The sequence below is a fragment of the Rhinolophus sinicus genome, linkage group LG14 (genome assembly GCF_036562045.2).
Source record: "Rhinolophus sinicus isolate RSC01 linkage group LG14, ASM3656204v1, whole genome shotgun sequence".
Lineage (NCBI taxonomy): Eukaryota > Metazoa > Chordata > Mammalia > Chiroptera > Rhinolophidae > Rhinolophus > Rhinolophus sinicus.
This window is the reverse complement of record NC_133763.1, coordinates 45249447-45274618: the sequence shown is the minus strand read 5'-3', so window position 1 is coordinate 45274618 and position 25172 is coordinate 45249447. Positions and strand designations below refer to the sequence as shown.

Sequence of the window (25172 nt, the reverse complement as noted above, 5' to 3'; positions counted from 1 at the left end):
CTGAACAGTCAGGGTCCTGCATCGCCTTTGAGCAAAGGCAAACATGTCCGAGTGTGCCCGAGCTATCTTTACAGTAGAACATCAAGGATTAAGTGGATTGTTGGGTTTGGTCTTAATCTGCCAGGTATTCATTGAATAATATTAATTATAGCTTTATTCACATAAAGTTTATACAGTGTGGGTCCTCAGGGGAGCCTAAGGAAGCAACAGTTAAGCCCAGTTTGATATGGGGCTAATCTGTGTATTAGTAAACTGTGAGCATAAGTGATTATACTCATGAAAATAACTTCTGTTTTAATCAAAGCAAATTAATCTTTTTTGTTTTTTTTCTCTTTAGTTGGAGGATGCTGGTTCAAGTAGTTTAGATAATCTACTAAGTAGATACATCTCAGGCAGTCATCTCCCCCCACAGCCTACAAGTACCATGAATCCCTCTCCAGGACCCTCTGCCCTGTCTCCAGGGTCATCAGGTAAAACCACCTGAGGTACTGCCTCATTTCTTTACCACCTTAGAAAAGTCTCTCTCAGTGTATGTATTAGTCAGTTCTCCAGAAAAACAAAACCAGTAGGAGGGGTGTGGGGGGGGGGTTGGGGGGGAGGGTGGGGTGGGTGTTAAGGAATTAACTCATGTGGTCCTTAGGCCTTGCAAGTCCGAAATCTGCTGGGCACATCGCCAGCTGGAGACTGAGGGAAGAGCTGATGTTACAGTGTTCAGTCTGGAGCCAAAAATGTCTTCTTCCTCTGGGAACCTCAGTCTTTTCTCTTAAGGTCTTCAACTAACTGGATGAGGCCCATCCACATTATAGAAGTTGATCTCCTTTACTCAAAATCGACTGATTTAAATGTTAATCACATCTAAAAAAAATAACTTCAGAACAACATCTAGACTGGCGTTTGGCCAAACAACTTGGTACTATGTTCTAGCCAAGTTGACACATAAAATTAACAACCTCAGTAATATAGCATGTGTTTTTCCTGATTCCTCTTTCCAATTATTTTTCTTTAAATACTATTGGCAGACTTCATGTGAAGAGATATTAATATAAATCTGTAGTGTACACTGTTCAGCACTCCAATGTACCCTTCTGCCAACCCCAGCTGTATTCATGTTCCTTGCTGGATTTGTAGATGCATTTATCTCCTATGTCTTATATTTCATGATATAGATGGTCAGTTCTAGAGTTCTTTGGGTTCAACCCAAGTTTAAAACACTGTAAAATACTGAAAAATGAAGAATTGTTTAAAAAAAAGAATTAAGGAAAGGCAAGTGAATTTTCAATATGTGATTTTAAAACAAAAACTTAAATTTATTGGAAACTATTAAAATGTGACTAATCAAGTCCATGAGATGTAGATCTTTTCCAAAATCCTTGTTGTTTTATTGCCCTCTTACCATGAGTGAATGATTAAAGCAATTCCCAGGTAATGGTGCAGAAGTGTTTACGGAATACATTTTTCTGGTATAAATTGTTATTTCTTACTGAAACAGACGACCTCATTATTTCTAGAGTAAGAATAGTCCAAATGTAAGTGTGGGTTTTGCATGAGATGCCTCATTAATGCATTTTTTGAGTCATATAATTTTTGAGGTTTAATTCTAAACCTTTAGAATAATAATTATTCTAAAAGAAATAAATAATAGGAATGTAGAATATTTACCAGATGATTTGGGGCAGGACGGCAAATAGCTCTCTCTTGATCTGTTAGTTTTCATTGATTGGATAGTTAGTTTTCATTGAGGAGGAATCTGAGAGTGATGCTCAGCGGACAGACACCGGCTGATGTGGACCAACGGTCACACGTGCTCCCTGACTTTGAGAAGAAGACTAGATCTGATGTCCAAGGATTGTTAAATTGCATTAGAATCATCTTGAATTCTGTAACTAGTTGGACAATTCCAAATTATTATCTGTATTAATGTTCATTTTTGACTTATTGTTTGCAGGTTTATCCAATTCTCACACACCTGTGAGACCCCCTAGTACCTCTAGTACTGGCAGTCGAGGCAGGTGAGTATTACATTATTAATAGCTATATTTTTCCTTTTTACTAAGAAAAATTTCAAATATGTATTTAAAAAAGTAGAATATTACAGTGAATTATTTTCTTTTAAATTATTTTTTTCAGTTACAGTTGACATTATTACTTTACATTAATTTCAGGTGTACAGCATAGTGGTTAGACAGTTATATAATTTATGTGGTGATTCCTCCCCTCCCTCTCCCCCCATTAGTCTAGTACCCACCTGGCTACAGTGAACTCTCATACACTTAACCAGCCAGCTTCAACAATTACCAAGTTATGGTCAGTTTTAATTCTTCGATACCTCTACCCATTCCCTCTTGGTCTGGATTGCTTTCAAACAAATCTCAGACATCTTATTTCACTTATTACTATTTCAGTATATGTAACTTAAAAGATAAGGCTTACAAATTTTATAACCACAGAACCATTATCATACCTAAAAAATGTTTAACAGCTAATTTTTTAACATCAATAGCGATCCAGTTAATGTTCACATTTCCCAATTTTTCCCATAAATGCCTTTAAAAAAATGGTTTCTTTGAATCAGATTCAAAGAAGCTCTCTTCATTGCCATCATCAGATGTGTTGAGGTCAAAATCAGTGTATTTGTTGAAGAAATACATTGTTTCTCCTAGAGTTTTGCCCATCTTGCTATTTAAATACATTGCCTGCTGTTTTTTATCTTACTGGTATTTAAGTCAGATTCAGGTTTGATTTGGAGGAAGGGGTGGGGAAGAGAATACTTCATTGGTGGTGGTGTGCACTTCAGCAGAGGCACACAATATCTGGTTGGTTTTGCGATAGCAAGCTTTAATGATCATTGCCTAATTCTATTAGTTAATTTTTTTACTGGTTAAAAAATGATGCATTTTAATTGATGTATTATTCCTTCTTTGTTTATTATTTTAGAATACTTCTGTAAAGAGAAACTTTCTGTCATCAACTATTTATAGGAAAGATAGAATGAATTGATTCTTTATTTGCCTATTTTCATAATAATGAGTTGATTTCCCAGCACCCTCCAACAGTGACTAATGAGCTTTATTATTTTTAACGTTATGAACTCGTATATTTAAACATACTTTATATGATGCTTAAATATATTTTTATTGATGCTTAAAGTATTTCCTCTTTGGCCTGTCAGAGCTTTTAAAAGTTGTCTCCTTAGTTCTTTTGCTGTAACCCTAGTAGTCTCTGAAAGTTTCCTTGTTTCCTGTTATGAAATGATGTTCCAGGCTAGTCTTGTACATTTCCTGCCTCAGTCCTGGAATCAGCTGTTTCTCTGAGAAATCTGGTCACCCTTAGTGAGGAAATGATGCTTGGATACAATCTTCTGGGTACTAGGGGCTCATTGCTACTGAATTGTTCATTGTTTCTTATGGTGGACAGAGCTAAGCCATGGGGGTGGGGAGAGAGTGTGTGTGTTGTGTTAAGATAAAATGCAATACTTGTTGACTGATTTTTACTCTTTAAATAATTTAGTACAGTGCAAGAAAGATTTGATTTAAGGTATATGAATGTTTTTTGTTTGTGCGTATACCTGTGCATATACATTTTGAAGACTGGTCCTTTTAAACACTTGCTTGACTTTTTAATTATACTTTAAGTACATAATCAGTAGTTTTAGAAGGAAGGTGTAAATTAAGTGACAAAGGTGTTCGTTCTTAGTAATAATACAGTCTTACTAGTTATTCCCTTCTCTTGCCAGTGGGTTTGCTTTGTGGTCTGTGTAGAACCGATTGGTCACGTACCTGTCCTTTAGCCCATCCTTACATTGATTCAGATAAGGACGTTCGGGGTTGTTTGCTCTTCAATGTCCCCTTCTCCTAATCCCCTGCCCTCAAAAGCTGAAGTAGAGATTCCTTTGAGGAGGCTTCCTGAACCACTAGTGATGTTATTTTCTTCAGATGTTTGGGGGTAGAGAAGAATTGAAAACTGTTTTCATAGAAACAATCAGTGACATTCTGTACTACTAGCCTGGGAAAACGATTGTTTACTGGACTCCTTAAATGATGTAGTATAGGTGCCTCAGACCATGAAACGTGTTTTTAAGGTCTTTTGAAAGTTGAATTTACATTTTTAAGAATTTGAAGCTAAGTTTATACTATACTTCTCTTAACATCATTATGAACTATCATTATCGTCTACAAAGTTAATAAATTGTTCCTTTTCACGTTAATGAACATTACTTTTCATATAATTGTTTTTAGGCACACCACAGAAACATATATGACCTTTATTTGTTGTTGTTTATTAGCTGTGGGTCATCAGGAAGAACTGCTGAGAAGACAAGTCTTAGTTTCAAGTCTGATCAAGTGAAGGTCAAGCAAGAACCTGGAACTGAGGATGAAATATGTAGCTTTTCAGGAGCCGTGAAACAAGAAAAGACAGAGGATGGCAGGAGGAGTGCCTGCATGGTAAGGTCCCAGGGGTCAGGTAGGGATTTAGTGAAGAAGGTCACTTCACTGATTCTTCCATCTCTGAGTGTATTAGACTATGGACATTTATTTATTTTTCAATTTTTATGAGTGCCGCAAGCCAAATATCTTTTTCTAACCCAACCTTTTCATCTAAGTGTCAGGTGTAATTAAGCAGAAAAGACTTAACTGTATTAAGGACTCATTTCAAATTATCTTTTGATTTGTAATTTGTTATTATTTTTGCCATGATTCTAAATTGGGATCTATCTTGTTCTGAATTTATTAATCATCTCAGTAGTTATACTGAGTCTTGGGCCACAGAACGTCCTTGGCTATTTTCCTGGTCCTGTAAATTCAAGATTAAGACTGCTGACATGAAGTAAATTTATGATCAGAGTTTTGTGGTGGGAAGATTGTCTTTGGCTTATGAATTATTAACCATTTTAGAGTTCACAAATGGAGCATTTTATAGAATTTGTAATATAGAATGAAAGAGGGCTCAAGTTCCTCTTTGTTTAGAAATTTCGATCTTGGTTTTTTTCTTCATGCCCAGGCTAATTTTCTATATGGCTGGTACATAGAAATTTTAACCTGGGGTATTACATATTCACTGCAGCATATGTAGATTTAGAGAGCAGCAGAGTTAGCTTGAGTTTGGAGCAGTATCACCTATTCATTCACAACTTGGTTTTGAAAGTACCCCCCAAAAACTGGGTAAAAGATCATTTTTACATTGTCACAATCTTCCTACATTCGTAGAATGACAAGTGGGCAGAAGAGTATTTCAGAATGCTTCTCAAAAGCTATGCAACAGATTCTTGAGTGAAAAATAACATACCATAGTTAGTTCTTTGTAGGAAAAAGCATAGCCCTGTGCTCACTTTCCAATCAGATTGCTTAACAGTTTAATTTCCTTACTATCTGAGTGAACCAATATCAGGGAGACTGTTCCCTAATATCATAAGTTACCATGCCTAAATAATTTTGGGGTTAATTTTATTCCTTTATGTCACTGACGTGATTTCCAAAATAATTTTAAGTTAGGTCACTATAACTGTATACACGTTGACTTAAGTTTTAAATACAACATACACACACACTGCAAACAATAATGATTAGGTGATTTTTCAAGAATTTGTCCTTGTTTTATTTCAGTTGAGCAGCCCTGAGAGTAGCTTGACACCACCGCTCTCAACCAACCTGCATCTGGAGAGTGAGTTGGATGCGTTAGCAAGCCTGGAAAACCATGTGAAAACTGAACCTGCAGATACAAATGAAAGCTGCAAACAGTCAGGGCTTAGCAGCCTTGTTAATGGGAAGTCCTCAGTTCGAAGCCTCATGCACAGGTCGTCAAGGATTGGAGGAGACGGCAGCAGCAAGGATGACGACCCCAATGAAGACTGGTGTGCTGTCTGCCAAAACGGAGGGGATCTCTTGTGCTGTGAAAAATGTCCAAAGGTCTTTCATCTAACTTGTCATGTTCCAACACTGCTTAGCTTTCCAAGGTACTGGTGAAATAATTGATTTTTTGTTGTTTATTTTTATAAGCTAAAAATATAAAGTTATTCAGGGCAGATGGCCTTCTCAACCAATGTGTACATGGTGTTTCTATAAAATAGGGAGGCTATCATTCCTTTTGTTATTACCTTCTAGAGACACTAACAGCTGAATGATAAAACATGTAAGATCTAAGGGGTGCATTAATGTTAAAAAAGATAGACCATTTCCTGACCTTCAGTTTATACTTAATGTGAACAAATTAGATAAAACTCTAAATTATGGGGGCAACGGACTGGGATTTTGGAGAAAGTTAGTAGATTTCCTCATGAGACTGGGTTTTGTTAATCTATTGCCATCAATTATAATAGGGTCTGCAATTTTATTTATAAATACTCTTTCGTTTTATGGCAGTTTTATTGGATCTTACCCAAAATTTACTTTTTAATGTTTGAAGGCTTTCAAAAGGCATTTTAAAGAAAAGCAAGTACTTTGTAAAAATGTTTTCAGTGTCTTGGATTTTTTGAGAAATAATTTCCTCTTGCCCAGTAGAAGCAGTTAACTGGGAGGGCCCACCTGAAGCCCTGTGAAGATTTCTCAGACGTTCCCTTGATCATCTAGTTGGAATGTCTTTCGGTCATTAACTTTGGACAGTTACTGAATTCCTTATTTAAAAGCGAAGGATTTTTGGGATAAAGATAAAGAAAGATTGGGGGGTAAAAAAGAGCACTGTCCCCAGGCAGTTTGACCCCATGGCAGCTAAATCTGGTGTCAAGTATTAAAACATCGGTTGGAGAACACCCACGGCAGGCCGATACACCAGCTAATGCAGTGGAACAAACGTGCGGGGCCGGGTACAGAGCTGGTAGTCTGGCTGTAACTCTAGTGCACTCACTTCACTTGGGCAGTGTGCTAATTTTCAGAGATTAATTAGTGTCGACATCTCCAAGGGTTAGAGTCTGTTTTAGAAGAGTTTTTTCTTTCTTCCATTTAACATTTTATGTTCACACAATTTCATCATCAGTTGATTTCAGAGACCATAAAATAGTCATACTTCTTCCTTCCTCCTTCCCCAACCCTTACCCCACACTGTTTTTTAAGTGAAAGTAAGTGTCCTTGGGAAAAACCCAGCTTCTTTTCTGCCTATAGATAGAATTTTTACATTTCCTCTCAGATTTCTGAGAAGCAATGATTATAGTTGAATAATGCTACTCTTTTTGAAAAATTCAGCATTTTGGGTTCGAAAAATGGTGGATACGTAAATGGTGCCAGAATATTTTTCGGAAGAAGTGTAATTCTTACCTAAATCTTAGGAGGCAGAGTCATTTGCCAGAGATGCAATAAGGGCCTTGTTTTTCTTTACTCTTTTAGAGAAGAAAAGCATGGACATTGTGGTCTTAAAATTAAAGCTTGTTTTTCTTTTCTTTAATAGTAACATTTGCTGGAACGTTAGAATTTTACCACTGAATACTTTCCCTCAAAGAAAGATGCTTTGGAAGGAATTGAAACTGTTGACACACATTAGTATAATCCTTAGATTTAGAATTTTATATATGGTGGGGGGTGGAGAATGAATGTGGATGAACCATATTGGAGTTTATAGTTTGATAGAAATCTTGATGTAAACAAACCATAGACTGAGCGGATTTAAAGGTACGGGGTCCACATGCATGTGCTTGCATGTACAGGTCTGGGTGTGTGCCAGGCTTTCGACTGCCATGTAAATTGTTTTGTTTTTGGCATGTTGAATACATGCCAGAACAGTCCATGACCTGAGGAATCCATGTCCTGTACTCTTTTCTTGTTCGTGAATATGTGGTCATTGTGATTACTGGGATCTGAGAACTGTTCTGACTCTGCAAGTAGTGATCATTAACTTTGTGCTATGAGGAGCCCCCTTTGAATGCCGAGGTACTGGTTTTAGATTGCTTTCCAGAAGGCAGTTGAAGACTGACTGGGAAAAGTTTTGGGAAGTTTTTATCACACAACTTCACTTTATGACATTTGACAAGAACAAAACCTCCTTCCCCCCCCCCCCCAAAAAAAAAAAAAAGGAAAGGAAAGAAAAATTGGAGACTTAACCTTTAGGGAATTAGCTTCCTAGAGCAGGTTTTGTTATAATTATAAGGACTAATTGTCTGTTTCCCTTTTTAGTGGGGACTGGATATGCACATTTTGCAGAGATATTGGGAAACCAGAAGTTGAATATGATTGTGATAATTTGCAACATAGTAAGAAGGGGAAAACTGCACAGGGGTTAAGCCCCGTGGACCAAAGGGTAAGTGGCAGATAAGTTGATGTATTATTAAGAATTCTGTAGTTGTCTGGCTACATGGTTTTGTTTCTTAGTGTAATATACATGTAACCTGATAAATTTTTGTTTTTAAATTTCACCATCTAGTGGTATATTGATGATTTCTGAAATCTTTATCTCTAGTCCTCTCTGCTTGTCTCTTATATTCAACTTTCTCATACTTAACATGTCCCAACCACAATCTTGATGTCTCATCCTCTCCTTCAAAAAGCAAAAGCAATAGACAAGCAAATAATGCATAAAAAACTGCACTCCTCACCCAATATTTTACATCATGAAATGATAACATCGTTTATTTCTATTGCCGAAGCCAGAAATCAGTTTGAAATAAAATAATCAGGAATGACTATAAATGCCCGTTTCTTACTTTCCCTCACCACTACCTTCTGAGACAGCTACAGTAGGTTTTCATCTTCACAACTATGATCTCTTTACTGGACTCCCTGATTCTACTCTTGCCCTCTTACAATCCATTTTTTGTACTTTAAAAAAAAAAAAAGAAAATGTAAACAAGTCTGTCACTTCCTTGCTTAAAATCTTCTAATAGCATCTCATCATAAAAATAAACTCCAAAATCCTCTCCTTCACTCAGATGAGTGCACAAACTTAATATTAAAAGAACTTTAAGTAAGTGGAAACTATAAATGTAAAATTCATTTCAATTTATTCTGATTGTGTAAAATGTTTCTAGAATTGGATTGAGAAGATGCAGATAGTTTTTATTTAATTTCGAACCTGAGTGGAATCATTTCAAGAAAGGGAATAATGACATGTGTCCTGCCTGGCTCAGAATTACAATGATCAGCAACAGTGATATTTTATATAGATTACTGGGTAATTTATAAATTGTTGTACAAAATGCTGTTGGTTTCCTGACTCCTTTCCATGTGTATATATAGTTGAGTTAGTAATGGATAAATTACCCTAGTTATCAGGTAAGAACAAAGGCAGTCTATTTTTGATAAGTTCATTTAAAGTAGAATGGAAGATAGTGTCAAAACTAAGTGGGAAACAAGGCTGTCTTCTTTGGGTGTATATGTTTAGTTAGATAGCTAGTATGTAGGAGGAGGCTTACGCTCAGTTTGTTGTACTAATGCTTTATAGTGATAAAGTTCTCATTCTCAAGAATATTGTATTAAGTGGAAAAACTTATTCAGGGTTTTCCTTTCCTTTCTTGGCCCAGAAATGTGAACGTCTTCTGCTTTACCTCTATTGCCATGAATTAAGTATTGAGTTCCAGGAGCCAGTTCCTGCTTCGGTGAGTTGATTACCTTAGTACCTCCCTGGTGGAGAAGACTAAGGCTCTGGCCTTAGATTGCTGTTTCTGTTAAACCTGAGACTTCTTGCAGAATCTCCTCAGCACCTCTAAGGCTCACGTTTTCTTTCCTAATACTGTTGCTTCCCTCGTTGCGTTATTCTGAGGGTTATATATCATAATCTGTGTAAAATGTTTTAGCATAGTACATGTTAAAATTGTAAGTACTTCTTATTAATCAGAAATTTTATTAGGGCAAATTGGATGTGAGATTCACTTGTTACAGTGGAAGTTTGTTTTTAAAGATTTTCTTGCGGTGATGAAAATTTCATTTACTTGTTCTTTTACTTTTGAGATGGACATAAGGGATTCAGGTATAATGGAAATAATCTTGAACCTAGGAGTCTGATGACAACGTTTTCTTTTACTTCTGCCATTAACCAGCCTTATAACTTTGGGAAAATTACTGTTTTATCTGTACATGGGAGTATTGGACTAAACTGTTTTTAAGATTCTAGTTCTATGATTCTAGGCTCTATACCTTGTGGAGGAAACAATCTGTGTAAGTATTAATTTGAATAAAAGTGTAAAATTGAACCTTTTACACTGGCTCTGCCTTCTAAGCCCTCTTTTATGAATAGTCAAGACTAAGGACGGACTGGGGAAATTTTGCAAGTCAGTGCTCTTTGTTTATCTTAAAGGGGAGTTTTGTAAGGAGTAAAGGCTCTAAAGTTCCATAGTAAAAGAAATGCAAGAGGTGCTCAGTACATCATAAATGAGATGAGAATATGCTACACACATTTTATTTGCTAGCCATCAGTTGTTGAATTAAGATCTTATTGAATACCAGGTCTGTTGTGGAATATTAAGTAGTAGATTTATTTACACAAGAAGCTGTTTTGTGCAAATAGTGGTCATCTGAAACTAGGAAGTCTGTGTTGTCTTTACGTTTAGGGACTTTACAGTAGAAAATGACTTTCAAATATTTCCTGAACTATTTAAATAGCTTCTCTATGTGCAGTTATTTCCCAAGGATGCAAATTTTTTGGCCAAGTAGGGACCAGAACTTCCCAGCATGATCACTAAATGGTTAATAAGTTTTCTCTTGTGTTTTCACTATCTTCCCTTGTTTCTTTGTTCAGAGTACTTTGTGATACCAGGTTATAGCCTCTAAAAGACATCGTATTCTAATAATAGTACATTTTGTAATTATCATTTTATTTTTTTAAAAAAAAACTTCATGAATCATAAAATTCTGATGAGCCACATGCGTCCTTAACACTAGTGGTTCGCTATCCTTGCTCATTGCTTTCTTTCCAAATCTACTTATTAAAGATAGAACTTAGAGGCCTTCACTAACATGGAGACTTCCATAGATTCTGAATTTGATTTGATTTTTGTGATATGATTGGGGCAGAAGATTTAAAGTACATTCACTATGTGTATATATACTCAGAATTTGCAAGCAGCTGGCTCAATAATCAACACATTTTTTTCTAAAATTAATACACATTTTCAAATTAATCAGTTTAGCATTTTTGGAGAATCCTTATCTAGCCTTATGTATTTGTTTCTTTAGATACCAAACTACTATAAAATTATAAAGAAACCAATGGATTTATCCACCGTGAAAAAGAAGCTGCAGAAAAAACATTCCCAACACTACCAAATCCCAGACGACTTTGTGGCTGATGTCCGTTTGATCTTCAAGAACTGTGAAAGGTTTAATGAAGTATGTTAGCTTCCAAACTATAGAATTTTGGATTATTAGTGTGTGTTTGTTTGCTTGCTTGTTTTATTTTTTGGATTTTTCTTTTCCCGGCAAGAGGTTTTTCTAATTTGATTTTAAAAGTTTTTTTTTTCTGCTTCAGTTCTGTCAAAGTAAAATTTGCATCTGCAGCTCAAAAGAAGGAAGTTTACTGTGTACAATTTGCAGTATATACTTAAATATAATATATTAAGAATATTATTGACTATCCCTTCCTGAACAAGTTGAGGATGGAGATAAGTATAGAAAGTAGCCTGTACTTAAGTGTATTTTGTGAGAAATGATTATAAATAGCCTACATTTAGGTTACATTTAGGAAAGGCATTTGTACCTATAAATGTAGACCCTTAAAATCATAAGCTAATCTCTGGTGGCTTACTTTGAATAGTAGCCCAGAGGATAAAATGTTGTGTTCTCACCTCAGCAGTACGATTCTCTTTAACTGCGGTTATGTGGTGTTTGGTTTTGAGGACCAGGATGGGCTATCCATACCTTGAAAAGAAATGTGATGTGTACTTCCTTCAGGGAAATAATTGCATTTACCTTTGGGAAAAGTCAAATCTCAAAGGAAGATTTGTTAAGGAAGATTTTCATTATTGTAGAAAGAGAAAATGGAATTGGATGAGAATCCACAAAATCTTGAGAAAGATTAATACTAAAATTTCTTCTTTATTGCTGATGAAATTTGGGTGCCATATGAGTATTACTAAAAGAAATCACATTGAATCATTTAAAGTGTACTCATAACTGCCTCTGGAAGCATCCAGGTGATTTTTTACAAAAAAAAAAGTCTATATTAGGTGAAAAGTCTAGTCACCTTTATAGCAAGCACTATGCCACAGAGAACAGAGCAGAGAACAGAGTAAAACTTCATTCGAAGTTAAATTAATACAGTCCCAAGTATTTTGTCTTATTTTCTAATCCACTTAGATTATTTTCAAATAAATGTGCTTTCATGAGCTATAGATAACATTTTCCAGGAAGAAAATCCATTTTATCTGCTATAGTGATAGTTAAGTGATTTATGATTAACAAATTGCCATACAAATGGAATTCTGATTAAGTGGTTTGTCGAAAGTTTGACAGATTTTTAAAAGTAATATTTCTTATTCGTTTCACAAATATTTTTCTCTTAAATAGATGGATGTGTTCAGACCAATTTCTATTCAGATTGACCTCACTAATTCAGAATTGAGACAATTACTGAGGTTTCACAGTAGCTTTAGTAACAGAACTTTGTAAAGAAAGTGGTTCCATGTTCTGTAGAATTTTAGAAAGCATTTATAATCTGGTCATAGCAATTTGTTCTCCCTAGTGTGGCTGACTTTCATTGCCAATCCTATGCAGTCTCATAACTTTAGAAAGGTTTATAATTTCCCTTTTTTTTTTTTTGACTCTGGTATCCTTTTTAGATGATGAGAGTTGTTCAAGTTTATGCAGAAACACAAGAGATTAATTTGAAGGTAAGCTTTTCAGACCATGCAAACTTGGTGAAGGAATATGCATTACCAATAGGTGAATATCCCTATCTTTTGCTTGCAGGCTGATTCAGAAGTAGCTCAGGCAGGGAAAGCAGTTGCATTGTACTTTGAAGATAAACTCACAGAGATCTACTCAGACAGGACCTTCGCACCTTTGCCCGAGTTTGAGCAGGAAGAGGATGATGGTGAGGTAACTGAGGACTCTGACGAAGACTTTATACAGCCCCGCAGAAAACGCCTAAAGTCAGACGAGAGACCATTACATATAAAGTAAAATGACATGAACTTAAATCAATTGTTTTAAAAAAGAGAGAAAGAGACAAGAAATACACTTTAAGTGTTGCTGGACTATCCTGCTTACAGTGGGCACCTCCTTGAAGAAGCTGATAGCTTTTACACAGTATTAGGTTGAAATCATGGACAGAGAACATGCTTGTCAAGAAAAGGGGAGAGAACTCTATTTTCAACTTTAAAAGTAAAAATAAAAAAGCAAAAATGAAATGATTTGAAGATTTCTGTTACTAACGAGGATAGTTCTGACTGTTAGAATTGGCAGGCGTTGGTGACTGTGGTACCGGTGGTGCAGAATGCTGGGTACGGTAATTCCCGAGGGTCATGTCGCTTGATCAATTGTCTTTCTGGACCAGAGCGCAGTTATTAAACAACTTTTATGCCGCCCCCTCCACGTACTTCCATACTGGCTGGTTTTCTAGTGAAAATCAAAGTTGCTGAGATTCCACTTTGGTAACAGCGCAGATGTGCATTGAATCATCATCCCCTTATATTTTTTCTCCTTTGGATTCTGTTGGGCCTTAGTTTTTTTGTTGGTTTAGAGATCTCAACAGTAGTTTTGTTTTCTATTTATATTTGGAGTCTCAGAAACATGACCCTTGATCCTCATTTAATCAACTTTAATGATGTACTGAAATAAGGTAACTTTCCAGCAGCAGATCACACAGTGGTCATTTCCAGAAAACACGTCCACAGAATTGCACCTCCCCGTCAAATCATCAGATCATGAAAGGCAGAATGTTTGTTACAAAATTAACCTAGTTTTCTGTACATTTAAATTGGATTGAGAAGGTAACAACTGGCTCTTATCCAGTCTTCCTTCATAGCAGTTTTCTGATAGACCGCTATTGGCAAACAGTAATCTGTCAACTACCAAATGTGTAAAATTTTCTGTATTTCACTTTGTCTTATTTGTAAATAGTGAACTAAAACTCTTGGCAGATCAGCAACATTTGCTGAGCCTGTTTTTTAAGCTAATGTGTATTCTTACTAATGTTCCTATCAAGAATGGATTTGTAATATATGCTGTCTATTTCTATTGTTCACATTCATATTTTGAGGTTCTATCTTATTTTAATAGAGAACAGACTTCTCAGAAAATCTTCAGAAGCAGCTTATTATTAAAATATCAAAATACTGAAATAAACCCGGTGGGGTTAGATTACTCATCGTCCACCAAGTGGGACATTTGCATGGACTGGGGGCTTAAAGGACTTAGAAGACACCTGTAAGTAAATCCTGAAAATGAGCCAATCCCCACTTGAATGGTTACTAGAGTAAACCCACCTTCATTACCCTGATTTCAGCACCTGAGGCAGATAAACCACCCTGGCTCTGTGTCATTTTTCTTCTCTTCATTTGTGATGCTCATATCCAAGACGTGTGTTCTAGACTGTGCACAGACTTCTCTTTTGTTGAATTAAAGATTTTAGTCCTACTTTTGTATGGACACACTAGACTATACAGTGACCAAAATAGAAGACTCGCCATTAGGTATTTTTCAGACGTCAGCAGATTTGTGGCAACTCGTTTGCCTTTTCAAAAAATCAGCATAAGCAGTTCAGACGGTAGACTACTCAGAAAAATATTATTTGATATAATTGTCTAAGAGGTAAATATTTTTTAGTGCATATTAAATCAAATAAAGTGCTCTAAAGAAATGATTATGCAAATTCCTTTGGGTTGTTTTTTTTCTTAACGGGTGGTGGGGGTAAACATGACTATGGTTCAGGCCTTCTGATGGTACATTTAAACAGCAGTGATTCTGGCATTGCTATTGCCGTATTTCATCCTGTAGCTTCCTTTTAGCATCTCTTTCCGTTTTGTTGTAAGTTAAATTTAAAAACATACCAAACTGTTTTATCACTCAAATTTCAAGTTATTAAGGAGAGTTTCTTGTAAAAGGGAGAAAATTATATAAAAATGCTTTTATCTGTGCTCATTTCCCTTTTCCTACAACATTCGTGATTTCCATTTATTAGGAGACATCTAAGAGCACATTTTTGGAACATGATGAGTAGCAGTATAGCTTCATTTTGTCACGTTACTGAGTTCTGATATTTTATACTTGCTCTTCATAGGAATTCTTTCACGATTCTTAGATAATAAGTCATATATAAGTTTTACCAATGGGGGGCAAAATTTTAAGTAAATATTTCTCAGTATTCGGGGCCTTCTCAGAATTTGGGGGTGGCGGGTGGGGTTTTTTGTTTTGTTTTTTCTTTGTTTTAATAAGGTTAGTTCTTAAAAAGCCACTTTATTTCAACATTTAATAGGCTCCATTTCTATTACCAGAAGATAATTCATATGGCTGAGCCATTACCATTAATTAATAGCTATCACGCCATTATTACATGAGTGTGTTCCCTTTAGATGTCTTTTAAGTTTTTTTTTTCCTTGCACATTGATCACTCTGTTTCTAAGCTGATCTCTTTGGGACTGTCTAATATGACTGTTAAAAGTATAAAAACTTAAATTGATGTCCAACTACCTTACATGTTTTCCTATTTATGTTTTAAAAAGACAAACATTGGATATCAATTTCTGAAGGCAGTTTGTTTTGATACTCTCGCATTTGTATTCCTGGTTATAAGGCAGTATTTTAGATTTGGAGATGTTAATGTTTCCTTAAAAGCTTGCAAAGTTTTTGCCACATTTTAGTTTGTATCTCCCATCAGAACACAGAGAACAAAGTGTCTCTCAGTCTGTTCCTCTGGCCTAAATTTGTATTTTTTTTCCACTCTTTGCGGAGCTGATTCGCTGAGTAAAGGAGTTGCTTTGCAAGGTGAAACGTGTGCATGTTCCAAAGTTTGATTACAGTGGAAGGTCATGCACTCTATAGAAACATCAAATCCTGACCATGGAGAAATGATAAGGCATTGGATCTACTGTTGAAATGATCCTTTTTAGAATCAACAAGGTACTTTCTGACTTCTATTTCTTATATAAGGGAATTTTAAATAGATTTTAATGTTAATTCTCCCTTTTTGTTGTAACAGATTTTAAACTTTTTAGTTAATCCAAAGAAATAATGTTTTTAAATAGAGGGAAAAAGTTTATCAATTACCTCAGCAGGTATCCTGCCATGTAATTATTAGTGATTAGTGTTAATAAGTCATTAGATTTAGGTCTTCTGACTGTGCCCTTGGATTGTGGCCTACCATATGAGGATGTCATTAAACAGTCTCTTAGTACCCAAAATGGGAGTAGATGCTGTCGCCCCCTCTCCCTTGACCTTTTAAGTCCCTTACCCACTCCCACTCACATAGAACACGTGAAGTACAAAAGTCTCATTTCTTGTTGAAGTTAGCACTGCTTATTTGCATAATCTGCATTGGATCGGTGAGTAGTTTTTATAAAATCTACGCACTCCAACTCCCCTAATTTTAATTAAAAACAATCAAGTTCTTAATTCATATCATGAATTCTTAATTCATACCTGTTACGTGAATAGTCTGCTGAAGGTGATTCAAGGTTTTCAAGGCGTATCACGATTTGATCACGCACCGGACCTGGATGTTTTGTTTCTCTCACAGTTGTCTCCTTGATAAAGCAATAACACTGCTTTAAGTCTGTTGCCTACGCATGTCATCATCAAGCCTCTCCTGGATGGTGATTTTATGGGAAAGTTTGTATGCATATCACCCAGTTTATCTTTTAAAAATTAAGAAAACTAAATGTGTGCTGGAGCTAATGACAATATATTGTGGCATTTTATTTTAAAAATTGGGGAAAGTTGCATATTTTTTTAAAAGTAGGTGTTTGAGTAAAAAAATTGAAGGTACTTTTTTAAGAAAAAAAAATTTATATGCCACAGTTTACAAAGACATTTTAAGATTTCAAATGTCTTGAAATCCCATTACTCTGGGATATAATGGTTTCTTTTACTTGGTGAAAATGCATGTGTCGCATTCCTTCCATCTTAGGTCCTTGTGTTTGCCTTCGTGGTCTTTTATATATTTTTTTATTGTATCTGAAAAACTAAATTACCTTAAAAAATCAGTCAGTTTAGATATATTTGTCATTAACTACAAAGTGTACAAAATTAAGTTTAGCCCTTTTCTAGCAAGTGATCTTTAAAATTAAAAATGCTGTTCTTTTAAATGCACCAAATTTATATGTGGGAAGGCACTGAAATAATTTTCTAAGTGCCACTGTAATACTCCCTTTCAAGTGTGGCCTAAATTTTGATCTTAAGAATGAAACGCATGTCTGCTCCTGGTCTGAAAAATAATAGGCATTTACTATGTTTTAAATTCACAGTGAAACATGTATATAAGCCTATAAAACAAGATTTGTGCAATCTGAAAGCCTGTTAATTTTTTATGTAGACGTACTGACACACGAAAGGGTTAAATTCACAGCGTTACTCATTCCTTGCTTACAGTATTTCAACTGGTCTCCCCCCCATTATTATTAATTATTATTATTATTATTATTACTACTACTACTACTACAACTACTATTATTTTTGCACATGGTTAACTACCCTTCAATATGATTCTTAAAGAAAAAGTGCTGTTTCTGTGGTATTGTATTCTCTAATCATATTTAATTTTTTAAAACAAGGTTGCAGTTTCTAATTGTTCCGTTCCTGTGTTTTTTGCTGGTGTGTAATAAACGCAAGTTTTTTTTTTTTTCATGGTTATTTAATACATTAGCTGCCTGTAAATATTTCCTGTTATAATGCTCTGGAATGTGTTGTAGAAGTTGTATTAGATTAGTTTAAAGCCTTGTTTGAAAGCCACATTGTTTTGGTTATTTCTATTAAATTAGAAAATGGAAAAAGTTTTCAAATGAATTTCCTTTTTTCTTCCTCTTTGAGTTGAGACTTAATCATTTCAATTCATTTTTAAAAAATTTGCACCACGTACCAGGCACTGGAGATGTAGTAGCGAACCAGCTGAAATACAGTCCCTGCTCTCGCAAGTGTTGAGCCCCTTTATGAACGTGATGAGTGTTATGACAGGGGTTAGCTCAGAACAGAGTAGGGACACCGACGAAAGGATCTAACCCCTAACTTTTTTGGTCAGGGAAGTGACCTCTTTCACTTAGAAAAGATAGGACAGTGGTCCAGGCAAAGAGAAAGGGAAAAGTGAATAAAATATACAGAAGCCTGAAAATGAGGGAGAACATGTATGCATTTCAGGACTTGACAAGTTCAGTTTGGCTGGCGTGGAGTTTAAGCTGGAGTAGTAAAGTACAAAGGTGGAGAACTGAGGGGGCTCCATTTCAAGCATAGTGTCTTGAAAGTCACCCTCAAGTGTTTTGGGCTTACACTGAGGGCACCGAGGAGCTCCGAAAGAATTGGAAGCAGGATGCGGCTTGGAGAGCTGACATAATCTTTTGCCTTTTGGAAAGATCGTTTTCACTGTGAAGAATGGGTTATGGAGAATATTGGAGGTGGACAGGCAGTGTAGACTGTGAATAATCCAGGTGAGCCCTAAGTTAGCTGTCCATCCGTATAGATGGAAAATAACAGTCAAATATCAGAGCGATTTCAAAAGTAAAATAGACCAATAATTGAGATCATGGGGTTGCCTGTGGCATATTTTATTTTGTATGACACCCATTAAAATAATAAAGAGGGGAGACGGGAATAGATACGAGTGGAGGGGAGTGAGTGCAGGTTGGGGATATGCTGAGTATTAAGGTGCCTGTGGGGACTTCTGCAGGTTCCATGGCTCTGGTGCGCGTATGGATCCCTGGGCTACAGATGAAGCCTGTAAGACTCAGCAGGACTCATGTCTGTGTTAGTCATCACTGAACATGCCTAGCACGTCGGCGCTCAGTAAAGAACTGTCAGCGGTGAGCCACCAGCATAACGGTTGGTAACTAGAACAATGTGAGAGGATGATGATTGCCTCGGAAATTTATAGAATGAGAAGAATAGAATACTTACTGTAGCAGAGGAAACCACATTTAAGGGGTAGGAAAAAGGATTCCACAGGTAACTGGATTAAGTCACGGAACAAGAGAAAAAGGTCTTAAGAAGAAGGGGTGTGAGGTATCAGTGATACCAAGTGTTAGAGCAAGAGATGAAGTGAAAGTAAAGGGGCCGTTGACGAGCACATAGAAGCCATAAATGACCTCGATCAGAGCGCTTCCATTTTGAGCAGCAGCGAGAGTACAGTGAGTTAAGTGAATGATTGAGTGTAGACTGGTTTTTCAAGAAATTTGACTTTTATTTTTCTCTAGGTTATACAAAACTTATGGCCACGAATAACTAAGTGAAATAACCGAATGGTACTTCCAAATTATCTTTCTAGATACATTTTGTGTAGTGGGAAAAGCATGGGTTTTGGCCATGGGTCAGGCCGGTTTGAGCCCTTTGGTTTGAAGTGGTAAACAGGTTTACCAGTTACCTGTATGAACTCTGAGTTTCACGTGGATTGTTTGTGAAATGAGGATAGTCATAACCAGCTCATTGAATTAATATGGACACGAGATCATTTATAGCACAAAGTTGACACATATAAGCTCTCAACAAGCAGTTTCATTTCTCCTACTTTCTCTTCCTATTTCCATTTAAAAGGGGCAGGTTAGAAATTTAATTTTTCCCTTTTTTATTGAGAAGTAAGAAAAGACTTCAATACAGTCCCCAAGACTTTTCAATCTATCCTTTATTCATACATGTCACTTGTCCTTCACTAATTTAATTGATCCTTAGATTTCTAGACTCCAACAAACACTCATATTAAGTCCTAGACTTATAGGGATTAACTTCAAAAATGAATTGATAGGATACAGCACCTGATACAAGGTTTTTGTCTCAAGCTTCCCATTTGCATATTACCTGGCCTCAGGTAGTGGTAACTATATCACTATTCCTTCATTTGTAAAGATGTTACTATTGGTGATTTGGAAAGGCAATACATAGGGACATCTGTTCCTGATAACATGGCTGACTGCATGCCTTGAGGAATTCTCCCGATGGCACAAAACATTTGAAATGATGGGTAAGATTCATTTTAAAAAAGTTTTTTAAATATATTGCTGAGCTAGCAAGGAAGAAAAGTACTCAAAGCTTTATTCACCCTATCACCTATAGCATTTTTACCAAAACTGTTTGACCTGAATTCAATCATGTGGAATAGACAAAAGTGGAATGTAGGACATTTGCAGAGACACATAGTGTGACCTTCTTGAAGTAACTTGTGTAAAACAGGTGGGGAGACTGTTCTAGATCAAACAACATGCAATACATGAACTTAGATTTGATGTTGAATTAAATAAACCCAGCCATTAAGGACATTTTAGGGCCATTTGTGGAAATTGGTATATGAACTCTTAAGTGATAATGGAATGTTTAATTTTCTTAGGTGTGATAATGGATTTGTGCTTATATAGGAGAATGACCTTTTTCTTAGGTGTGTGCTGAAGTATCTAGAAATAAAGGGTCATTCTGTTATTTTGAAATGGCTAGGCAAAATGTGTGTTTATGTGTAGAGTATATATGTGACAGTGCAAATGTGGCAGAATTAACAACTGGTGAATTCTAGTGAAAGGTTTTTATTGTTTCAAATTTTTGGAGACTTGACATTTTCAAAATAAGGGTTAGTGGGGGGTGGAATAAAAGGCATGAATTCAGAGAAGTGTTAAAGAGGACGAGGGCTCTGCCAATCCTTGTGTTCTAAAGGTTTTGGAATGGGCTAAGCTTTGACAGGGAGATAAACCTTAGGACTAACATCAGTGTGACGTCAGTGTGAGATAGTCTTCCAAAACCCAGGACCTCAAAATATGATACAGTCAGTGAAACAATAAACCAGAGTACCCTGCCTCAGAGAGAGGAGAGAAAGAAAACTGGGTGGAAGGGAGAAAAAAAAAATTATTCACAAGCTGACACTTAAAACAGTTTTGGAATCAGACTCATACTACCCATGTGATCAGAAAAAGTAAGAATTTAAAATGGTTTCAGGTTAGAGGTGATTTCCAGGCTCTTAAACGAAACATAGGTTAATACTCTCTTAAAAGAAAGGACTTTTTAAATCCAGTCTCAAAGAATTTTCATAGGTAGTGTTCCCATGATCCTGGAGTCATTCAAAGTCACAAAAATGAGAAACAAGTCATTATTTAAAAATCAGGAGAAACAGAATCTGACCTACAATGACTGTAGATACTGGAATTATTGGATGAGTATTCAAAGACACATTAAAAAAAACATTTTAACATCTCTAAAATTGGGATAGCATTGTAATATTATATTGGCTATGTTAGTGGTACAAAACATGGTATGTCTTGCAATACTTGATGGCTTAGATTCAATGAAATATGGATAAGAAATACAAGAGAATATAAAAAAATGAGGAATGAACAAGAGACTATTAAAAATAGTGGAGGTGGGGGAATAACAAGCGCCTGCGTGGGAAGACAAATGACCAGTCAGATTTGTTGCTAGCAGACCTGCCTTACGAAAAATACTAAAAGAAGAGTTCAGGTAGAAAGCAAGTGACACCATGTAGTAAATTGAATCCACACCAGTAAAGGTAATTATGTAATTATATACGACAGCATAAATGCATATTTCCTTCCTCTTAACTGTTTAAGAAAGCAACTATATAAAATTATTTGATGCATTGTTGGGTCCATACAGAAATGTAATATATGTATATTGTATTTACTAATAGCATATGGAGGTAGGTATGAGCAAAGTTGTATTATCCTAAGGATATTACTATAGTTGGTACAGTAATAACAGTGATTGATTGGTTTGTAACATTAATGGACGTTTATAACAATATCACAAAAAGAAGGAAACGGGAATAGAGCTGTATGAGTAATGTTCTATATGGAATTAGCCTAGTATAAATCTGGAGTTGATTCTGATACGATGTACGAGGTCTGACAATTAAGTTCAAGAACTTGTTGGAATGATGTTGCTAACCGTTTTCGATATCAGAGGGATTATTCATTATGAATTTGTACCAACTACACAAACAGTTAACTAATTTTACTATTTGGAAGTGCTGAAAAGGCTGCGTGAAAAAGTTAGATGACCTGAACTTTTCACCAGCAATTCATGGCTCTCGCATCAAGACAATGTACCAGCCCACATGGCTCTGTCTGTAAGAGAGTTTTTAGCCAGTAAACAAATAACTGTCTTGGAATACCTTCCCTACTCACCTGATCTGGCCTCCAATCACTTCTTTCTTTACCCGAACATAAAAGATATAATATTGAAAGGAAGACATTTTGACGACATTCAGGACATCAAGGGTAATACGACAACAGCTGTGATGGCCATTCCAGAAAAGAGTTCCAAAAGTGCTTTGAAGTATGGACTAGGCGCTAGTGTCAGTGCATTGCTTCCCAAGGGGAGTACTTGGAAGGTGACCATAGTGATATTCAGCAATGAGGTATGTAGCACTTTTCCTAGGATGAATTCGGAAACTTAATTGTCCAAGCTCTTATATGGTAAACCCTAAAGCAACTTAAAAAGAAACCCTCAAAAATACAGCAAAAATTTATTATAGAAATTAAATACTACTTTGGAAAATAGTAAGTTAAAGTGAAAGCATTAGAGGAAGAATGAAAGAACAAAAAAGACATGAGACATAGAAAATAAAAACTAAAATCACAGGCATTAACTCAACAAATCAGTAATAATAATAACATTAAATATGAATGGATTAAACAATTCAAATGGCAGAGAGTGTTAGGATAAAAAGACCTGATTCAACTATACACTGTTTACAGGAGACACACTTGAGATACAAAGATACAAACGTATTGAAAGCACTAGGGAATAAGATACGTTCTACAAACAGCACCCACAAAGCTGAAGTGGCCATACCGTGTTTCCCTGAAAATAAGACCTAGCTGGACAATCACCTCTAATGCGTCTGTTAGAGCAAAAATTAATGTGAGACCCAGTCTTGTTTTACTAAAAGACCGGGTCTAATATAATAATATAGTATAGTATACTATACCAGGTCTTATATTAACTTTTGCTCGAAAAGACCATTAGAGCTGATTGTCTGGCTAGGTCTTATTTTCAAAGAAATGGTACTTTTAGACAGAATAGAGTTTCAAACAAAATGGTATGAGGGACATTTTATAATGATAACAGTGTCAATTGACATCAGGGAGATTTAACAATTTTAAGCATGTACATCTAACAGCACCAAAATACAACACATGAAAGCAAAAATCAACAGACATGAAGGGAGAAGCAGACAATACGACAGTAATGGCTGGAGACCAATATTCCACTTTCGGAAATGTGTACAACAACTAGGCAGAAGATCAACAATGAGATGAAGGTGAGAAGACGAGCTACATAAAATCACTGATCGGATAACTGCAGATAACAGTGCCCAAGGAGCATTCTCTAGGATAGATCGTGTGCTGCACCATAAAATAAACCCCCATGAATTGAAGAGGATAGAAAATGCAAAGTGTACAAAGGGTGCCAAAAAAAATGCATACACATTTTAAGAAAGGAAAAAACTACTAAAATTGTAATACTCAATATATACCGGTAACAAAAGATGAATACAAGTCACGTTTGACTTCTGCAATTGCAAGAGGTGCTCAAAGTGGTTCCCATCAGCGCCCAGACACTTCTGATTACAGCGAACTACTGCTTGAGCAACGCTGACCAAAGTGTCTACTTGTATACATTTTTTGGCACCCCTGGTATTCGTCAACAGTGGGATAAAATTTGAAATCAATAGCAGGAAAAAGTTTGTGATAGAAACAGGACATACGGAGGGACTTATGGGGTGGCTACTAGGGTTCTTTTATTCTAATTGGTAGTTACAAGCATAGTTACCAAAATTCACTAAACTATACATTTGTGTGGTTATCTGTGTTTTGTTTTACAACTGAAAATTAAAAATTTAAAAAATATAGCTGCCAATAAGAAATTTTACATGAAATTTAAAAATTGCTAGAAAAATTAAAGCTGCAAATTCTTCTAAAGAAATTGGATCTATAATTAAAAATCTTTCATTAAAAAAACTCCAAGGACAGGTGGCTTTATAAACTAGGTCTAATCATATGAAGAAGAAATAACTACTTGTTTTACCCAATTCCTTCTATAGAGGAGTAAAAGAGGGATTATTCACCAACTCATTTCTACTCACTTTTTCTTCCAAGACAAGAAAACCCAACTGAGGACATGTCTTACATAACACACTTGTTTCAGCACATTTTCTTTCTTTGCTGTCTCCGTGCATTCATAGATCCTTCATATATGTTCCCATTTAGTAGGTCTCACTATGCAGGGGCTCATCACAATTCTCTTTCCACTACTTCCATGTGCACGTTCTACGTCAGACCAAATAACATGAGTCAGTCCATGACTATTCATGTGCTCATTTGCACGTGAACCACATATCCTCCGTGATACCCATTTGGGTGGGGATGCACAGGCGAGTTCCAAAGCTACGAGTCGTGACTGAAAGGTCCCACCCAATACATTACTACCTGCATTTAAACAAACGGCCGAGTCTGTTCTTTGAAGGTGAATTTCTGCCTCTTGGCATCTTCCCTTCTCCTGGGCATCAGTCTTATCACTGACTTCTTCAGCCTGTCCACTAAACTCTTCAACTGATCCCCCGTCAGGAGGATTTCATGGTCTTAAGCCATACATTTCCTGGAGGAATGTTTCAGGTGATCAGGAGGCCAGAACATTTTCAGAGATGTGCTTGTGTCTTGAAGAGCAAGGTAAGTGAGAGGGGTAGAAGTCAGCCAGCGCCTTGGGGGAGGCAAGTGGCGGGGGGTTCTCCAGAACCAGGCTGCGATACAGTACACGAGAGATGCCTCTCTAGGAGTTGGCCACACTTAGGATGCTACTGAAGTTATAGTAGAATCTGGTTGGAATTACAAGGGAACCTGAGCTGAGTGATTTCAGAGATGCAATGTCCTGTAGGTAACCAGGGTGAATGTTCAGGGTGGATGGCAGATGCTTTCCTGGGCTGGAGGCTGCAGCACTAAGCAGTCCACACGTATGAGTAGTAGGTGGGGACTCTTGAAGGTTTCTGTTCTACTTGAAGAGGCTGCCAAACCTCACAAGCGGTATCCTCTTCGTCTTCTTTCAAATCCGAGAGGTGAAAGCACCCTTGGGCGATCGGGCAGCCGTTAGTGATAATACCTGGTTGTGGGTCAAGAGTGTTCT

General features: G+C 36.3%; 1 protein-coding gene across 2 annotated transcripts in view; it reads left to right on the top strand.

The window, feature by feature from the left end:
- The window catches only part of TRIM33 (tripartite motif containing 33), a 107929-nt gene extending 90087 nt beyond the window's left edge, over positions 1 to 17842 (top strand). Inside the window, exons 12-20 of one of the 2 annotated variants that reach the window (XM_019730363.2) lie at positions 338 to 470; positions 1946 to 2009; positions 4283 to 4442; positions 5601 to 5950; positions 8097 to 8220; positions 9440 to 9514; positions 11091 to 11243; positions 12692 to 12742; positions 12822 to 17842. In XM_019730363.2, the coding sequence (XP_019585922.1) occupies positions 338 to 470; positions 1946 to 2009; positions 4283 to 4442; positions 5601 to 5950; positions 8097 to 8220; positions 9440 to 9514; positions 11091 to 11243; positions 12692 to 12742; positions 12822 to 13034 (1323 nt within the window). In that variant the 3' untranslated portion in view covers positions 13035 to 17842. The remainder of the gene's footprint in view (positions 1 to 337; positions 471 to 1945; positions 2010 to 4282; positions 4443 to 5600; positions 5951 to 8096; positions 8221 to 9439; positions 9515 to 11090; positions 11244 to 12691; positions 12743 to 12821) is intronic. The other variant, XM_019730364.2, reaches the window with a different exon arrangement.
- The last annotated feature ends 7330 nt before the right edge of the window (positions 17843 to 25172 follow it).